This window comes from Clupea harengus, chromosome 8 (assembly GCF_900700415.2).
Source record: "Clupea harengus chromosome 8, Ch_v2.0.2, whole genome shotgun sequence".
Classification (NCBI taxonomy): Eukaryota; Metazoa; Chordata; class Actinopteri; order Clupeiformes; family Clupeidae; genus Clupea; species Clupea harengus.
In genome coordinates, this window is record NC_045159.1 from 23479124 (window position 1) to 23498780 (window position 19657).

The 19657-nt window shown below is 45.0% G+C and overlaps 1 protein-coding gene across 6 annotated transcripts in view; it reads left to right on the plus strand.

The window, feature by feature from the left end:
• Positions 1–1493: 1493 nt before the first annotated feature.
• The window catches only part of usp25 (ubiquitin specific peptidase 25), a 30749-nt gene continuing 12585 nt past the window's right edge, over positions 1494–19657 (plus strand). The window contains exons 1-18 of one of the 6 annotated variants that reach the window (XM_042708552.1): positions 1494–1717; positions 3849–3917; positions 4137–4281; positions 4703–4826; positions 5269–5431; positions 7387–7473; positions 8713–8850; positions 9369–9445; positions 9648–9734; positions 10723–10796; positions 10910–11061; positions 13985–14112; positions 14436–14531; positions 14999–15166; positions 16071–16279; positions 16476–16546; positions 18068–18296; positions 18727–19020. In XM_042708552.1, coding sequence (XP_042564486.1) covers positions 1676–1717; positions 3849–3917; positions 4137–4281; positions 4703–4826; positions 5269–5431; positions 7387–7473; positions 8713–8850; positions 9369–9445; positions 9648–9734; positions 10723–10796; positions 10910–11061; positions 13985–14112; positions 14436–14531; positions 14999–15166; positions 16071–16279; positions 16476–16546; positions 18068–18296; positions 18727–19020 — 2353 coding nt within the window. In that variant the 5' untranslated portion in view covers positions 1494–1675. The remainder of the gene's footprint in view (positions 1718–3848; positions 3918–4136; positions 4282–4702; positions 4827–5268; positions 5432–7386; positions 7474–8712; positions 8851–9368; positions 9446–9647; positions 9735–10722; positions 10797–10909; positions 11062–13984; positions 14113–14435; positions 14532–14998; positions 15167–16070; positions 16280–16475; positions 16547–18067; positions 18297–18726; positions 19021–19657) is intronic. The other 5 variants (XM_042708553.1, XM_042708556.1, XM_042708555.1 and 2 more) reach the window with 5 other exon arrangements.

Here is a 19657-nt window from a genome sequence, read left to right on the forward strand (position 1 = left end):
AAATCATCCGTCGCCACGGCCTCGACTTCCATAGCTATGCTGACGACACCCAACTCTACCTCTCATCTAAGACCATCACCTCAACCACTCACTCCACTCTCACCATCTGCCTTGCTGATATTAAATCTTGGATGCAACAAAATTTTCTCAAACTCATCTGCAATAAATCTGAAATACTCATTATCGGCCCAAAACACCTCACCCACTCAGCCCAGACTTTCTCCCTCAACATTGACGGCTCCACCATCACCCCCTCCACCCAGGTCCGTAACCTTGGTATCATCTTAAATCCCACCCTCTCTTTCTTACCCCACGCCAACCACGTCACCAAAACCGCCTTCTTCCACCTCAAGAACATTGCACGCCTCCAGCCCTCTCTGTCCTTCGCCACCACCCAAACTCTGATTCATGCCCTCATAACCTCCAGACTGGATTACTGTAACAGCATTCTATATGGCTCCCCAAACACTGTCCTCAATAAACTTCAATATGTCCAAAACTCTGCCGCTCGCCTGCTCACCTCCACCCGCCGCTATGAACACATCACCCCGGTCCTCCGAAACCTCCACTGGCTCCCGGTCAAACACAGGATCAACTTTAAAATACTACTCATCACCTTCAAAGCCCTCAATAACCTGGCCCCTTCCTACCTCCCTGACCTCCTCCCCCTCCACGCCCCTACCCGTTTCCTCAGGTCCGCCAGCGCAAACACTCTCAAAAACATCAGGACTAAGCGCCGGACCTGGGGTGACAGGGCCTTTTCTGCTGCTGCACCCTCCCTCTGGAACGACCTCCCTCTCCCCATCCGCCTGGCTCCCAACATAGAACTATTTAAACACTCCCTCAAAACTCACCTGTTCAACCTCGCCTTCACCTGACCATCCCCTGCTCCCTCCCCTCCACTAATAGACTTAGTTGCTACTTTTCTTTTTTATATAATGTTCTGTTTGTCTGTTTTGTTCGACCCTTTTTCTTATATTTTACTGTTGTCTTGTCTTGCTTGCCCTACAATGTTAAAGCGACTTTGGGTATATAGAAAAGCGCTATACAAAATTTAATTATTATTATTATTATTATTATGGTTCCAGGGATTCCAAAAGAGCTAGGTTGGATTCGGAATACAGTAGGCCTGCCGCCCTCACTTCAGATTTGAGTAAATTATTCAGTTTCAGTATTTACAGCAGAATTAGTGCCATTATTAAGGGCATTACATTGGGTTGACAAGGCAGGAGTGATTAGTGTAGTTTTCTGATTGTGATGGGGGCCAAAACATGCAATTCTAGATTGCACATTCTTCAACTGTAGTTTGGTAAGGACACATATTCACTGGAAACAATTTTAGGAGGAGAACCTGCAGTACAAAGAGCAGTTCTACGTGTTTTCTCCAACTACGAGACTTCATGACTATTTCTGAGTAATTAGTTCCATCAACTGACGGTGAGAGGCAGCAATGGGCTGCAAAAGCGCCCAGTTCCGCCTAAAAGCAAGAAGAAGAAATACACGGAAAGCCTGCCAACTGCATTTGTAGCTATTTCCCCCCCATGACTGCATTTCCCATGGCGCCCGCTACTGCTGATAAGTAGGGGGACATATTAGCTAACGTATCTTAGTTGGTTAAACTACATGTTTTACAACAGATTTTAATTTATTTTATTTTTTTAAATTGTAACCGGCCATGACCGTGGAGCAGAATGTCCTCCAGCAGCATTCGCAGAAGGTATGTGAAGTCCATACGCTTATGAGTAACTCACAGAAGCTAGCTAGCGATAGCTATTTACCCTGCGCCAGGATCTGCAAAGGAAAGTTAGCTAGCCAGCTAGCAATCCATCATGCTATAACTGAATGTGATTTTTTTCCCAAACAAAACTGTCGCCGATATGTCTCTTGTGTTTCTTACCAGTAGTGAGCTGCACTGTCGTGTTGCTTCTGTTAATTATAATTATTGCACGGTGCACTCAATGTAGCAAGCTAGATGGCAACTTCACCAGAACACCCCTGCCAGCTATTCGCTACGTAATTAGCTAGCAAGCAGATAGCTTACGTCAACGTTGGCCAAATAAACAAATGACACGCCTAAGTTTGTTTTGAAATGGACAGTAGCTCACTCAATAGTTTAAGTCAAATAACAATATCAAGGCGTCATGGTCCGTAAACGTCTCAGTTAGATAATTGGTTATGTTATAAGAACAATCGCTACATTAGGTAATGGTAAGGTTTACTAGCTTGCTAGCCAAGTTTTTCAGCGCAATAAACTGCTGACTAGCTAGCTCACATTAGGTAACGCTAGTCCTTTGCTATTATTATTGTAAGTTGTCAATGGTTGTAGCAATAAACATTCTGTATATAAACATTTGTCATAGATGCATCAACGACACGGCTGGTCCGTTAATGGTTTTTGACATGTGATCCTGGTTTACGTTGATGTTTTGCATGGAAATGGATATATATCGCTAGCCAGTTACCTTAATCATGTTATCTACACTAGCTACATGGGTTGGGTGGGCACTGACTAAAGGGTGAATTCAATATTTGATAACTAAGCAACCCAGCATTAACGTATTTAAAGAGTTAATTTATTCAGAAAAATCCTTGTCATACTTCTGTCTTTAAAGTAGGGTCGCTACTTTTTTTTATGCCAGCGTCGGTAACGCCAACGTAATGTCAATTCTGGAATTCTTTGCGATGGACGATTGACCTTAGTTAGCTATCGCAGCTAAGTTAATGTTATACAAGATTTGATGGCTGATCTAAGTTAGTCATATCTGATTTGGCCAATTAACGTTACTGTTGTGCTGTCTTTAATACAAAACTTTAAATGCAACATGATTTCAAGGTGGCATTAGTCTTTGTTTGTGCTCCTGTCCTGCCCATTAACTACACCCTAACGGTACTGAAAGGCTTTGTAAACGTATACCGATCTCGGTTATAACGTTGAATTACACTGACAGCGACACTCAGCAAAACTACTGAAACGAGTGAAACGTGTGCTTGGTTGGCCAACGATATTTGTGCTAGCCTGTTAGCTCTCTGGCTCGGTAAAGCTTGTTTGGCAAAGTGCCTGTGTTAGGTTCCAACTCAAGTTACAGTTGTGAAACGTTTGTTTACATCTCACCCTTCTCCTGGCTTCTTCTCAATATAGTTCGCAACGAGATGGTTGTTCGATTAGCTAGTTGACTAATAAGGGGGCACATACCGTGTTTGACTGTTTACTAACGGTGAAGAGTGAATAGAAAAAAATAAATTCTTATTTAGATCAGACTGGTCAAGAACGAATGTGGTTCTCATTGTTGTTAGCCATTCTAGCGTTAGCATGTTACGTAATAGCAGTGACGGCTGGATTTCATGTTTGCTGTTAATGTCTTTATTAGCTTAGGGGCATGAACCGCTAACTAGTGTCAAATGATGGCATTTCATAAACCGGAAAATGAGAGTTTTCATCCAGTCTCTTGGAAATATATATATTTGTTTTCCTCTGAGGATGTGGACAGTCCTTAATGGAAATGTCATAGGATGTTGTCCACCTCCCTGTAGGCTAAACAGTTGATATTTCCTCAATAAAATAATATGCGCTCTGGTACCCGGCATACACAAAAAGATTTCACTTGCGGTGACAACAAAATAACGTTAGTGTAATTACATATGCACACATAAACAAACATTTTCATACTTTTATGTCCCGTTACATTTTAGTTTAAAGGATTTCCATTGCCATCAGCACAGGTTACATACTGTGGCTCTGTGATTGCTTGGTAGTGTTGCATAGACAGTTTACTTGAGGGAAACATTTTCCTTTTTTTATGAAGACATGTATGCCTCTTTAATGTTGTGCAATTTGTGTGTACTGTTAGACACTACTGAACCAGCTGAAGGAAGTGACCGGAACTACAGACTCCCAGCTCTTGCAGCAGGCCCTGCAGGTAAATTATTTTCATATTGTATAATGTCCTTGGTTCTTTGAGGTGCTGCTCAGCACACTTATAGATATGGCTCTCAATTACAAATTAAAGAAGCTATCCTGTGTTACTTTTCTGCTGTGGTTCTACTTTGAACTGAATGATTCCGACTACTACTACTGTTACTACTAGTGCAATTATTATTGTTGTTGTTGTAAGTGCCGTCCCTGATCTAATTGACAGGTCAGCAATGGTGACCTGGCTGAGGCTGTGGCCTTTCTGACTGAGAAGAACACCAAGGTCCCTAATGTGTGTGAGACGACGTACTACCAGACGGCACAGATTGGCAACGACCGATACATCAGCGTGGGCAGCCAGGCGGACACAAGTAGGCATTTAAATCCCTTTTTCTGGCCTTGCAGGGCATCACATGGGTGCTTCTCTGTGGGGCACGTAGCACTGACTAATTGGTTAGTCATACATTTGACAGAACAACAGTGAACATGTCCATAGTTTTAACACCGATGTAAAGACCATTCCACTGACATAAAGACCATGGAGTTGAATTTGCTATTAAAAATCAGAGGTTGTTTTTGTGTTCCTTAACACTCTGCTGTGTTAGTGGCTAGGCATACGAATGCATATTATCAGTAGAGAAATATTGAGTAGCTGACATCAGTGAAGACATGTTGACATCATTTCCCTTGGTCTTTTGAAAAAGGGCTGCTAGTTTGAAGGGTATGACAAGCCCTCAATCCATGCCTACTGGTGATCTTTTTAGCTGAACACTTTTCTGGCTGTTATTTCAGACGTGATCGATCTGACTGGAGACGACAAGGATGACCTTCAGAGAGCCATCGCTCTTAGTCTGGAGGAGTCGAACAGGGCCTTCAGGGAGACCGGCATCACAGAGGAGGAACAGGCCATCAGCAGGTTAGAGATATATGTGTGTGTGTGTCCTCTCTGCCGTGTGTGTGTGTGTGTGTGTGTGTGTGTGTGTGTGTGTCCACTCTGCCGTGTGTGTGTGTGTGTGTGTGTGTCCACTCTGCCGTGTGTGGATGAATGTGTGTGTCCTCTCTGCTGTGTGTGTGTGTGTCCTCTCTGCCCTGTGTGTTTCCTCTCTGCCGTGTGTGTGTCTGCATGTATTTGTCTGCTGTGAGTGTGTGTCTGAATTTGGGGTGTGGCGTTGGGGATGTATGGCAGTCATTTCTACAGCTTGACAATGTCACTGTGTTTCAGCAAACATGGCGAACTGCTTCAAATGAATCCATGGCATCATTATTATACGATGGAGTATTACAAATGAAGTTATGGAGATAGATATTTTGATTGTGTTCTAATTTTAAGTGGTGATTTTGATGTTGCTCTGTTGTAGGATATTGGAGGCCAGTATAGCAGAGAATAAGGCCACCTTGAAGAGGTCACACACCGAAGTATGGAGGGACTCTCCCAACCCCTACGACAGAAAGAGGCAGGACACCTGTCCTGTTGGACTGAAGAACGTGGGCAATACCTGCTGGTTCAGTGCAGTAATACAGGTGTGTCTCTCACCTGTAGCCCGTCCGTCACATGTGCATCATTGGCCAAGTCAACAGACATCGTATCAAGATATGATTTCTTACCTGATTACAGGTAATTACTGGTATTAATATGTCACCAGTGTCCACATAGAGATTTGATTGAGGATCAGATCAGTCACAGCCTCCTCTTGTTTGTGTGGGTCCAAAAAAAAACAAAAAAAGATGGAAGAAGAAAAGAAGTTGCATTATTTTCTTTGATTTAGATGTATTGTAATAAAAAGGTTCACTAATGTTATCCCATTTAATGAAGCCAGGAGTTGTAAATGTCTCAGTTTGTGTCGATTTACTGCGGGTCACGCCCTGCTGGCTGGTGAACTTAATATGAATGTAATGTACCTTGGGATCACTGGAGACATGGTCACATGTTGTTTGCCTTCTGTGTGTAATCTGACCCTGAAGGAGGCTCTACAGATTGGAGAATCAGTTTTGGGAAATACTAAATTAAGTCAGTGGGGTAGCTTCAGTGCTGAGTAAACATACTGGCTGCAGTAGACGAAGAGTAGAATTTTTATCTGAAACTTTTATTATAGATGAAGCTTATGCCAGCTAACACTGTCTGAATGTTTAGAATATTTATATTTATAGTATCTGCTTTACAGGCATTATATATTATAAAAATGAATATGTACTTAAAATGGCCAACTAAAAATGACAAAATGAAAGACTGCTAAAGATTGTGTAATGGTTGGTGCATGCAAACAGCAAAGCGGCTGTTGTGAAAATGCCTGAATGTTTATTTCTCTGTCAAAGATAATGAGTGAGCCTTGACTATGGGGTCAAGACCAGATGGTCTGATGACTGTGTGTGTGTGTGTGAGTGTGTGAGAGAGGGGGGAAAGGGAGAGAGGGGGAGAGTGAGAGAGGAACTGACGTACCCATAAGAGGCATAAGATAGTGAAGCTAAGTGTTTTAGCTTAATCGATACACTTTAAGTCAGAGGAAGACCCATCTCAAATTGATTGGATATTTAGGAACTGACCCTAATAGAGATTTAGACGAGAACAGAAACAGAACCACGATTCTAATGTGGAGTTGATGGCTGATCTGGTGTCTGCGGTGGGCCTGAGCAGAGAGGCTGTGGGCTGGGCAGCAAAAGAACATAGAGCATAGCAGGCTAGTCAGGCAGAGGCGGCCTCCCTTATGTGCCGCGGCTTAAGGTTTCTTCCTGATTAACAGGGAGTTTTCTCTTGCCCTTGTCGTCATTGTGCTTGCTCTAAGGGGGTTCAGGCCCTGGGATCTGTAAAGACAATGAAGACAATTTATTTGTTTTGGTGCTATATAGATAAAACTGAATTGAATTGCATTGAATAACGAATAAGGGTGTGGATTAAATAGCTCTGTAGGCAGTAGCGATGGACTCTCATGAGTGAAGATGCTGTGAGATATGTGGTTTCTAAAACAGGAAGTAGCTAACATGCTACCACTGAAGCAAATTTGACATCATGGGTGCCCCTCACACTGTTTCCCACAGGATTGCAACATCAAACTCATGTCTGGTATTTTCATTTAAGTCACACTGTGTATTTAGAGTTGACTTGCTGGGAACTTGGTTCTCTATAAGAGCCATAGTCCCACAGAATGGATGCTGAAATGCCAATGAGAGTGGTCGTTTAGGGCAGGGGTTTTCAACTGGTTTTGTCCCAGGGACCACCATTCTGACTAGAAAGTAATTTGCGGCCCACTGATGTGCCTGCACGCACGCGCGCGCGTGTGTGTGTTTGTAAAGTGTAATCTGGAAATGTGTTGAAATACCAAAGTGTTTTTTTTTTAAATAAAAAAATTCAATGGTGACCTGATCAACATAGGCTCATGTCGCGGACCCCCTGTAATGCCGCCGCGGACCACCTGTTGAAAACCCCTGGTTTAGTGTGTCACGACTGAACATTTTCTTCTGTTGACCTTGTTTGTTTGCAGTCCCTGTTCAACCTGCTGGAGTTCCAGAGGCTTGTTCTACACTACTCCCCGGCTGCACGTGCTCAGGACCCGCCGCGCAATCAGAAGGTAAGATCAGGAGCCAACAAGCTACATAGGTAAAGCTACAGTAGGTAGCATGAATTTTAGAGCAGCCATGGGTAATATTTCATAAGAAATGACCAGCATCAATCGCCTATTTAGATTATCTGATGCCTTATGAAGGTGTTAACAAATGACGAGCACTGCTCTTTTGCCTGGAAAAACGACATTTCTGTGTGTGTACTTTATTTCTTATCTCAAATTCAGTCCCTATCTTTAAAGAAAATCTCACCCAGATACATTGTTACCCGTTTCCACCGCTAACAGCTATAACTCAAGCCGATTGGAGGCCTGGTGAAGATACCCCTTTTTCTTTTTTTCTGAGCTACTAAGACCCAAGAAATTAAGAAAAGCTTTATATACAGATGTTTTTTGTGTGTGTCAATATCATGCAGTGATAATGATCTGCTCTTTGCCAGGCTCTGTGATCCCATGTTGATTTATCCTCCTTGTAGCTACGATGTGAATCCTCTGCGTGTCGCCCCTGCCGAACCGCCCCCCACCCCTGTGCGCCCACCCCAGCAGCCCCCCACCCCTGTGCCTCTAATCTCAGCTCAGCTAAGCTGCCGCAGTCACTATAGAGGCTGCCAGGCCAAGATTGAACACTCTGTCCAATTCCCCAGCTTTCTCCACCGCCGCCTCCACTGAAGCTCTCTGAGGACTTAGCCCATAATCCGTTATCAATATAAGCACTTCTCTGATGTGAACCCAATCTTGGTTCTAAGAGCTGATGAGGATCTTTTTTTCCCCCTCCATCTCTCCCTCCCTCTCTCTCTTTCTTTCTTTCTTTCTCTCTCTCTCTCTCTCCCTCTCTTCCTCTTCTCTCCTGTGTTGTCATTGAACTTCAGCACTGCTCATATGTATAAGACTGAGGTCTTGTCTGATAACATTCTTTTTGTTTATCCATGTCCCAAATGTTCGGCCGCACTCTTACCAATTCCTTTAACATGGAAAAAAAGCCAGTGGTGTTGACAGCCACACTAGAGGTTCATGTTAATGAACTGATGTTAAACAAATGTTAAAGACCAGACACACACAAATACCAGACAAATATTTCCTTTGCCGTGGTCTTGGGTCGGTGGTCTGGAGGTTTGTTGGTTTTGGGAAGTAGTCACATGCGATGTCACATGATCCTTCTCTGTGCCCTTAAATTAGTGTAGTCATACGGAATGTCACATGACCAGCCTCTCTGTAGTCACATGACCAGCCTCTCTGTCTGCCCCGCAGGAGCGCAGGAACCTGCCCTTCATGCAGGAGCTGAGGAATCTCTTCTCTCTGATGGTGGGCTCTAACAGGAAGTATGTGGACCCATCCAGAGCTGTGGAGATCCTGCAGGAGGCCTTCCAGTCCTCAGACTCCCAGCAGGTAAAAACACACAGACCCACAGTCCTCAGACTCCCAGCAGGTACAAACACACAGACCCACAGTCCTCAGACTCCCAGCAGGTACAAACACACAGACCCCCAGTCCTCAGACTCCCAGCAGGTAAAAACACACAGACCCACAGCCCTCAGACTCCCAGCAGGTACAAACACACAGACCCACAGCCCTCAGTCAGAGAGGTTACACCAAACCCTCAGTCCTGAGACCCTTTAACAAGACAGGGAAACAAAGCAACGTTGTTTACTCTCCATTCAGCGATGGTCATTTCCAAAAAGGAAACCACCGTAAAGCACTGTAAAACTTTAAATGCCACCATAATTACAATATAGGAAGATGTGTCTAGAAGTCGTTTTCCTCAAAGAAATATAGCCTGGACTGGTTGATATATTTGTGTGTGTGTGTGTGTGTGTGTGTGTGTGTGTGTGTGTGTGTGTGTGTGTGTGTGTGTGTGTGTGTGTGTGTGTGTGTGTGTGTGTGTGTGTGTGTGTGTGTGTCAACAGCAGGACGTGTGTGAGTTTACCCACAAGCTGCTGGACTGGTTGGAAGATGCCTTTCAGGTGACAGCAGAAGAAGCCAGGTAAATCTCATAAACATCTACCTGTTTGAATAGGGCACTCCTTTTCCCATTTTCCTCATTGCAAATGTCCCCTCATGTTAAAGCAACAGTACGCAAAAACATTGCCTCTTTTGACATGTTTTTATACTGGCTCGCTAGTTTGAGACAAAACCCCGTACTGCTGCCTTAAACATACAAATGAGTCATTCTTTGCTCAATCCAGACACACTGCTGTCCAGGCACTAGGGCAGGGTTCCTGCAGCACCAAGCTCATGGATTTGTTCCCAGAAGACTCTCAGACTGATAACATGTAAATATGCCGCACTCAAGCGTCTTCCATATAAATAAAAGCCTCGTAAATGCAAATATGCATGAGTCATCATATACTCATAAAATATCTGAACAAATGTAGGACTTGAGGCCATCTTGATGTACAGCACAGGCTTGACTGTAATGCATTTGTGTGATTTCCATCTTTGTCGTAGAGCAAATAGTATTTTCCTCAGAGAGGAAGAGAGGATGTTTTGCTGTGCACTCTGTCTCTAAGAACGGTTTGTTTGTGAAGGAGAGCGCATTATATTCTCGTGTCTCCATGGCATTTTCTGTGGAACACAGCTCCATTAATTCATTTAGCAGACTTTTTTTTTTTTTTAATCCAAAGTGAGTTAACATAGAAAATGTGGCAGGGAGTCAAAGTCAATGTCAGACTGTGAGGCCATCTGAAGCCTCTGCAGACCTGACGGTGAGAGCAGACTGAGCTCAGTGTTGTGCCTCTCGCAGCGTGGCGCTGAGACATTTGGAGTGTCGTCACCACCGCACTGGCGTTTGTTGCCAAAGACAGACAGACAGACAGACAGACAGACAGGAAGGAAAGGCCAGGGTTGTCAGTGTGGTTTAATATGCAGAGGGTTTCAATTTAGTATTTCTGTACCCACTATCTTTAAAAAATAAAAAATCATTTGAGAACCTTTCTATGTATATGTAATATGCAATCCAAGTCTGTATATGCAGCACTGGTCTTAGTTGACAGGTGTATATGGTGTGTTCTACCCTTCATGTAACAAAAAGTGCAGTTACTTGGGTTGCTTATGTGATGCCAAAATTATAAATATCAATCAGTTTGATCTAATTCTAGTCTAAGTTTTAGTCTAATTCTTTCCACCACTTCTAAGCTGTTTTGGGCTGTGGTCATTCCCAGTTTTAATGCCTGAAGTATGAAAAAGGAAATCTTCACATCTGCCACAACGTTCTGTTATCTTGTCAGCATTCACATTTCACCTCCCTCCCTCCCTGCACAGAGAACCCAGAGAGCCAAAGAACCCGATGGTGGAGCTGTTCTACGGCCGGTTTGTGGCAGTGGGCGTTCTGGAGGGTGAGTGATGGTGAACTGGGGCGGAGTTGACTGTAACTTGCTGAGGCATTTTCCTTTAAGACTTTTTTTGATTTCTGACCCTGAAATGATGCAGTAATCTATATGCCCCCCAGGTAAGAAGTTTGAGAACACAGAGATGTTTGGCCAGTACCCTCTGCAGGTAAACGGCTTCAGGGACCTGCACGAGTGTCTGGAGGCGGCCATGGTGGAGGGCGAGATTGAATCCCTTCACTCGGCCGAGAACTCGGCCCGCTCTGGGCAGGAGGTGAGAGGGAGAGTGTGGGTGTGCGGGTGTGCGGGTGTGTGGTTGTGTGTGTGTGTGTGTGTGTGTGTGAGATAACTGTAAGACATCAACCCGACAGCACCAAGTGTGAAATTAGTGTGAATCATGGTGACCCTTTATTTGAACCCTTCAGTCATAAAACTGATATAGCCGTGTCCAGGCGCATAGCCTGTCTTGATTTTACCAGTGTCATGTGACTATTATTGATAATTGGCCAAACCGCTTTCAAAATGATGTCTGCTGTAACTGCTTGTAAGTATATCACATAGTCTCGCATCCAGTCTGTTGACTAATGATCACATGATAAGAGTTATTGGATATAGTTCTTATGACTTAAGTCATATGGCGTTGGCCATAAGCTGTTTAGGACTAGGTAATGTCATTGTAATGATGGTGGTTAAACTGCATAGTTACCCAATTATTTTACTCCGGTCATTGCTGATGCTTTTCCATCCATTAAGTGGAGTAAACTGAAGTTCAGAGCAGCAGATACTCTGATATTTTCAGATACAGATTCAGATATTTTCTCTTATTTATGTGAAAGTTAGGGCAATGCCCCAATATGGATGAAGGTGCAGAATTGCTGCGATGTGTCTGTTTGTATGAAAACTAAAGTACTGAAGCCTGAATGGCAAAGGCCTGTTTGAATGGCAGGTGTGTGCGTGTGCGCGTGCGCGAGCCTGCCTGTGTGTGTGTGCGCGTAAGCTTGTGTGTGGCAGGGTGTTCCAGAGAGACCAGAGTGCTGTAAATCTTCCCTGGGTAAATGAAGGTCAGATGAATAAAATAAATGTACACAGTGCAAGTCTACTCCTCTGAGTACAACAGATTCCATACCTTCACACGCACACACCCTCCCTCGCTCTCTCTCACAAACACACACGCGCGCATACACGCACGCATACACGCACACACATACACTCCCTACCTCACTCACTCACTCACTCACTCACTCACTCACTCACTCACTCACTCACTCACTCACACACACACACACACACACACACACACACATACACTCTCGCCCTCCCTGTCTCACACACACACATACACTCTCGCCCTCCCTGTCTCACACACACACACACACACACACTCCCTCCCTCTCTCACACACATACGCACACACACACCCTCCCTCCCTCCCTTACCCACCCACAGCTAGTGAAGGCAGCCATGCAGGATGCCAGCCCTCTCCTCGGGAGTGGTATTCTTAGGGGCATGACTGCAGTATGATGCCATCTGTCTGGCCCCTCCCGCTAGCTCTCTCCCAAACAGAACCAGTCCTGACCCTGTACAGACCATCGCCAGAACCAGGCAGGATGGGTTCCAGAATCTACTGCAGCTTGGGACGGTTCTCCCGTGGCTCCATGACTGACCATGGCTCTAGCGCAGTAGAGAGGTAGACTCTGTGTTCTGGCTAAAGCGGAACCATGGCTCTAGCGCAGTAGAGAGGTAGACTCTCTGTGTTCTGGCTAAAGCGGAACCATGGCTCTAGCGCAGTAGAGAGGTAGACTCTCTGTGTTCTGGCTAAAGCGGAACCATGGCTCTAGCGCAGTAGAGAGGTAGACTCTCTGTGTTCTGGCTAAAGCGGAACCATGGCTCTAGCGCAGTAGAGAGGTAGACTCTCTGTGTTCTGGCTAAAGCGGAACCATGGCTCTAGCGCAGTAGAGAGGTAGACTCTCTGTGTTCTGGCTAAAGCGGAACCATGGCTCTAGCGCAGTAGAGAGGTAGACTCTCTGTGTTCTGGCTAAAGCGGAACCATGGCTCTAGCGCAGTAGAGAGGTAGACTCTCTGTGTTCTGGCTAAAGCGGAACCATGGCTCTAGCGCAGTAGAGAGGTAGACTCTGTGTTCTGGTGTCCACAGCTGTCTGGGTCTGCTCCCTGACCCCCTGTTCTGATCTGGTGTGGAGCCACACCACAACACGGCTGGTTCCGTTCCAGAGTCCGGTACTATCTGTACCCATTCTTGGCTCTGGCTCTGGCTCTGCGGACTGCGGCTGACCCGCTGCGGGCGACGCCAAAGCTTGTGTTTGCACTGCCAGGCACATATGGATGTAGGGCGCAGCCAATGGATCACACCCAATTCGGAGGAGAGGAGTGTGGTCCCGCTGATGGACACCGAGCGTTTGTCCAAGCACACACAAACCCGATGAAACGATGAATATGATAATGAGACCTTTGGCTTAAGGCAGCTTTGCAGCTGCTCTGCTTTTCTTGGCTCAGAACATGCAGTTATGACATTTGAGTTAGGAGAATGTGATGCAGGAGATTTAAGAGTACAGAGTGAATGAGAACATGCAGTTATGACATTTGAGTTAGGAGAATGTGATGCAGGAGATTTAAGAGTACAGAGTGAATGAGAACATGCAGTTATGACATTTGAGTTAGGAGAATGTGATGCAGGAGATTTAAGAGTACAGAGTGAATGAGAACATGCAGTTATGACATTTGAGTTAGGAGAATGTGATGCAGGAGATTTAAGAGTGCAGAGTGAATGAGAACATGCAGTTATGACATTTGAGTTAGGAGAATGTGATGCAGGAGATTTAAGAGTGCAGAGTGAATGAGAACATGCAGTTATGACATTTGAGTTAGGAGAATGTGATGCAGGAGATTTAAGAGTGCAGAGTGTTTGATAACATAATACTTAAGATGCAGAACTTTCCCTTTTATTACTTTGTGGGGAAAAGAATCAAAACCTTTTTTTTTTTTACAGCTTTTATTTTTGTGCCACCAGTATTGTTCCAAAGGCAGATGGTTTTCAAGAGGTTGAATTTAAAGAGATTTAAAAGTAAAAATGGTCTAAGTGTATGAGATGGGCGTTTCAGATGATTTGTGTAACATGTAATATGTGGATGAATGACTGTGGGGAAAAGTGTATATAATCTCTTCTGTGTGTTTCCCATCAGCACTGGTTCACTGAGCTGCCGCCCGTGCTGACGTTTGAGCTGTCCAGGTTTGAGTTCAACCAGGCCCTGGGGCGACCGGAGAAGATCCACAACAAACTGGACTTCCCACCCATGCTTTACATGGACAGGTCCGCAGCCACACTGCATTAACAATCTGTTTGTTTGTTCGTGTGTTGACTTAGTTTGTTTTGTTTTTTGAGTGACATGTTTGTTTGTTTGTTTGTTGACTTGAGTTTGTTTTGGTGGATTATGTATTTTTAAGAAACACAAATAATTATTACTTTAGTCTCATCATGTACCATTTCACTCTCATCAGAGGGTGAAATTATTGAAATGGGTTGATAATTAGTAACATTATAGTACAATAGTATAGTACAACTGTAGTAGAGCTCTCCACAGGTTGTTTTCCATCTGCGCCGATCACCTGACCATACCGTGTTCCATACTGCAGGTACATGGACAAGAACCGGGACATCACGCGGATCAAGCGCGAGGAGATCCGGAGGCTGAAGGAGCACCTGACTGTTCTGCAGCAGCGCCTGGAGAGGTACGGGTCTCGGCCTGCACGCCAGCCGGACCTGGCCCAGATCTGGGACGGAACCAGGCCGCAGCGGGACGGCAGCGCTCTGGCTCTGCTCTCATTATTTTCTCAAGCGAGGAGCCCCAAAGTTCAGATCATAATGGGGACAAGCCTCTGTAATAGCTTAAGACTTAAGAGGCCCCCATGGGCGATTGTTACTCTTATTTATTTGCAACGTACCTTAGGTACTTGTACTCTATACCACTGCACTTTGCTGTAGTCTTAATCTTTTTTAGCTTATTGTATTGTTGTGTCGTTATATGTTGTCCCTCGTGGCACCAACAGAAGCAGCGCTCCAAATTGCGTTGTATGCAAATACAATAAAAGCTTTTCAGTCAAAGCTGGCCGTGCTGGCTACGGTCTCTGCGTTTGCGCCTGTGTGTGGCGTCAGGCTGGTTTTCAGGGTCAGTGTGTTTTATCCGTTTGCTCCGTAGGTATCTGAGTTACGGGTCAGGCCCCAAGAGGTTCCCGTTGGCAGACGTCCTGCAGTACGCCCTGGAGTTTGCCTCCAGTAAGCCCGTCTGCACATCCCCGGTAGAAGACATCGACTCGGCAACGCCCCCTAGTGGAGCAACGGCAAAACAGCCTCCCCCACACACAAGGTATTCACTCACTTCACTTACTCACTGTACCTTAACACATATCACTGTAACGGCTGATTTGAAGATGTTTGTGAGAATGTTGCATAATTTTGGTGATTTCAAATTGAACATGAAGGTGGAGGCTTGTTTCTCTTTCATGACTCTGATTACTGAGATTATTGTGCTCTTCAACGTCACTCGGCGACTGTTTTATCTGTAGTAATTTTAGTTTGTGTACGACCTTTTCATCATTTAGATTAATGTCTCCTTTTACTGTTGATATGAGGGCTCCATTGTCTTTCTTTCCTTTGCTATGCCTATAAACAGCAGCTGTGCATGAAAGGTGTTAGTATTCTAGAAAGTGCCTTACTGCCCACTGCAGTAGTATTGTCCGTTTGCTTTCCCCTAAACAAGCAGTATATTTTATTTAGCTGGAGAGGCACTGTCTTTTCCTCCAAGTGTAACCAGTGTGTCTGTATTTCATGTTACGTATACACAGCACAATAACTGCTGTTTTCATTTCTTTACTCTATTGTCTATTTCTTAACAATCTCCGAAAATCAACTGAAAACCTTTCAACTGGTTCTCAAACTGATTCTAATAGCATCATGACCTTTCTCTAATACGACATGCACATCTGTGGTCATTTTCGTCTTGGAATGCTTGGATAAGTGTGCGTTTAAAGCTGAGCTTAAGTTCCTTTCTTCAGTTTTACGTCTTTACTTCTTTAGTTTCACTTCTATGGGTGCTAAGCAGGACAGTTTGACAGCTTTTGGTTGCATCAGATTTGAATAAACGTTTGTCACGTAGATTGTTATTTAAACATGCGTTGGTAAGTTTGAAACGTGTTTGGGCCGGCAAGAGAGAATCCTAGCGGAAGCGCTGAGCTGTCCCTGTTTTCAGCGAGTCCTTCCTTGTGTTGCAGCCCAGCGGAGCAGGGTGCGTCAGGGTCCGTGGAGGGTGCCGCCCCCCCCTCCCAGCAGAAGACCCCCCCCTTCAAGCCCTTTACCCAGTCCTGCCTGCCCCCCAACCTGCCCATGCACCCCGCCCCCCGCCACATCTCAGACGACGAGCTCAGGGTCCTGGAGGGGTGCCTGCACCGCTGGAGGAGTGAGGTGGAGAATGACACACGAGGTGAGGTTACAAGACACACACACACACACACACACAACAGTTTAGGGTCCTCAAGGGGTGCCAAACAGTTACAGACACATGCATACACACGTATACACACACACACACACACACACACACACACACACACATAACCACACACGTGTTTGATACGGTTTGGGTACTGAAGAGTGGTGTGTTTGTTATTTCTTTACAGATCTTCAGAGCAGTATATCCCGGATCCACAGGACCATTGAGCTCATGTACTCAGACAAAAGCATGATGCAGGTATGACGTCATATTTACCCCCCTAGCCTTTCCAATGAGCTTTTAAAACAAGCGCTTAACTTGGCTGAAGAATGTGTATTTCACACACTGCAAACCAGAGGTGTGGACTCTAGTCACATGACTTGTACCCGAATCGGAATCAAGTCATGATTTTGATGACATCAGCCTCGGCTTGCCCAATTAGAAATGACTTGCAGCTCAGTTTTGACTTAAATAAATAACTTCACTCGGACTTCACCTCTTTGACTTGGGATGACTTGACATATTTCATAGGTAAAAAATAAATTATTTATTTATGTAATGAAAAAAGTGATGGATAACGTTGCGGCCTCATAGAAAAAGCTCGCTAAGCCACTGGTCAGCATACTTCTAACAGACTTTTGTTCAATGTGAACGCTGTAAAAGCAACTCGCTCACCTCACTCATTCATTCATTCACCCGCACACACTTCACTTATTCACTCACTTACACACACACACACACACACACACACACACACACACACACACACACCTCACTTACTCACGCACCTCACTCGCCCACTCACGTCAAGTTGCTTTATTCGCATGATGCAGTATTCAGTAGCACTCTGCTCAGAAGCCAAACCCTGTATTTAGTATTCAGTCCCACTTGTTTCGTCTGAGAAAATGAAGAGAACTTTGTTAGTGTTTGGGTTCCTTATTGTTGGCCCATTCAGTGTGGAACGTTTGAACATCTTGATGTGTAAAATTGAAAATATGCTGTTTAATCAGTCCTTCTTTTCTAAAGTTAATTTGAACATTGTAAAAGGCATTCGCAATTCACTATGGCAAGAGCATGAAATCAGTCGAAGAATGCACAGTTACTTGATTATGACTCGAACACTTGGACTCGAAACATACGTTTTAAACACTTGGAAACAAAACATAAGGTTAAACACTTGGATTCGAAACATAAGGTTAAACACTTCGGCTTGAAACATAAGCTTAAACATTTGGCCTCAACATAAGGTTAAACACTTGGACCTGGTAATCTTTCATTTGAGACTTGCTTGGAACTCTCTGTGTTGACTTGGTACTTCAGTCGGGACTTCTTCAGTAGGACTTATTCAGACCTACTTGTACCTGCCAAAATAAGGACTTTGTCCCACTTCTGCTGCCATCTTTGTTGTGTCTAGCTATGATCCAGATAATCCTACTTATTTTCAAACTTGCAAGGTCTTTGGAGCCCAATAGGGTTATTTTAAAAGTGTTTTTTTTTTTACATACAGTATGTGTGTGTTTTCAGACCTCCCATTATGATGCAAATGTGAAAGTGAAAAGATAATCTTCTACATTATTATTTTGAACTGCACATGGACAGAAAAACGCAAAAAGATGCAAAAAAAGGGCTTGAAACTGAAACAAAAAACACATAGTGAATGCACAGAGATATTGAGAAATATTGAATTGACATATTGCTTTAAATAAACACATTAGTTTTTTTTACACCTAAAAATGCTTGAAGACAGAAATGTAAGAACTTGTTTGGTGTTTGGCCCAGGTGCCGTACCGGCTCCATGCGGTGTTGGTTCATGAGGGCCAGGCCATTGCGGGCCACTACTGGGCCTACATCTTCGACCCGCGCCAGAACGGCTGGATGAAGTACAACGACATCTCCGTCACCAAGTCCTCCTGGGAGGAGCTCATGAGGGACTCGTTCGGAGGCTACCGCAACGCCAGCGCGTACTGCCTCATGTACATCAACGACAAGAAGCGCTTCCTCATAGAGGGTGAGGATGATGATGATGATGATGATGATAATGATGACGAAGATCTTATTGAGGCACATGGCTTCCTCATAGAGGGTGAGCCGGGGGGAGGAAGTAGGACGATTGTCAGGAGGATGATGATGATGATGATGATAATGATGACGAAGATCTTATTGAGGCACATGGCTGTGAATAATCCTCAGAAATGAAATAATGAGACTCATAGCTGCCTAGTAGTTACTGGAGCATACATGATTTCATGTGTATCTGTGCCGCAAGTCATGTAGGATAAAAGCATCCGCTGAATGGCAGTGTAGAAGAAAAACATGCTTTGTTGTGTTATGTCACGCTGCACAGGACTTGTATAACACAGTTACATAACGCATAACTCCACTCCTATATGGCTTCTATCTGCTCACGGTCTCTCTCGCCCCACCCCCACCCCCCACAGAGGAGTTTGACGTGGAGACGGGCCTGATGGTGACTGGGCTGGCCAAGCTCCCGGGAGACTTGCAGAACTACGTGAAGGAGGACAACCTGCAGTTTGAGCGCGAGCTGAAGGTCTGGGACATGCTGCAGGCCCGCAAGGCCCATCAGGAGAAGCAGGCTCTGGCCTCCGCTGCTGCTGCTGCCGCCGCCACCACCACCACCGCCGCACATCCAGCTGGCACGGGCACGGGCACGGGCACAGAATCAGGAGCGGGAGCAGGAGTGGGCAAAGACACCACACAAACAGACAGTACAGGTGAGTTAGTTAGCACTTTACACACAGGCTGGAGAGGAGGACAGGATTAAAGGAGTGGGAGAGAGGAGAGGACAGGAGCAGACTAGATGAGATGGAGTGGGGCATTGGACATGAAGAGAGGAGAGAAGTGGGAGATGGAGGGGAGGAATGGGGCAGTAGCAGTGCTCAAAGGAAGGCAAACACTTGTTTGTAATCACACACAGAGCAAACAGGAACTCTTCTCCAATGCAGACAAGGTTTACAGTGACCCCCCTGTCCTTCCTGTTTCCTGTTCCCTGTTCATTAGTTGTACTCTCTGGGTTTTGGTGATGAGTCCCTGAGATGAACCCCCTCTGATAATAACATGGATGTGTTGCTCAGAGATGGAGTCATGGTGGGGCCGTCAGTCACACACTCAATCACACCTTCAGTCACACAGTGAGCGTGTGTTAAATGACCTGTGATGCACACTCCAACTGTACTGGTCAGTCACACAGTGACCGTGTGTTAAATGACCTGTGATGCACACTCCAACTGTACTGGTCAGTCACACAGTGAGCGTGTGTTAAATGACCTGTGATGCACACTCCAACTGTACTGGTCAGTCACACAGTGAGCGTGTGTTAAAGGACCTGTGATGCACACTCCAACTGTACTG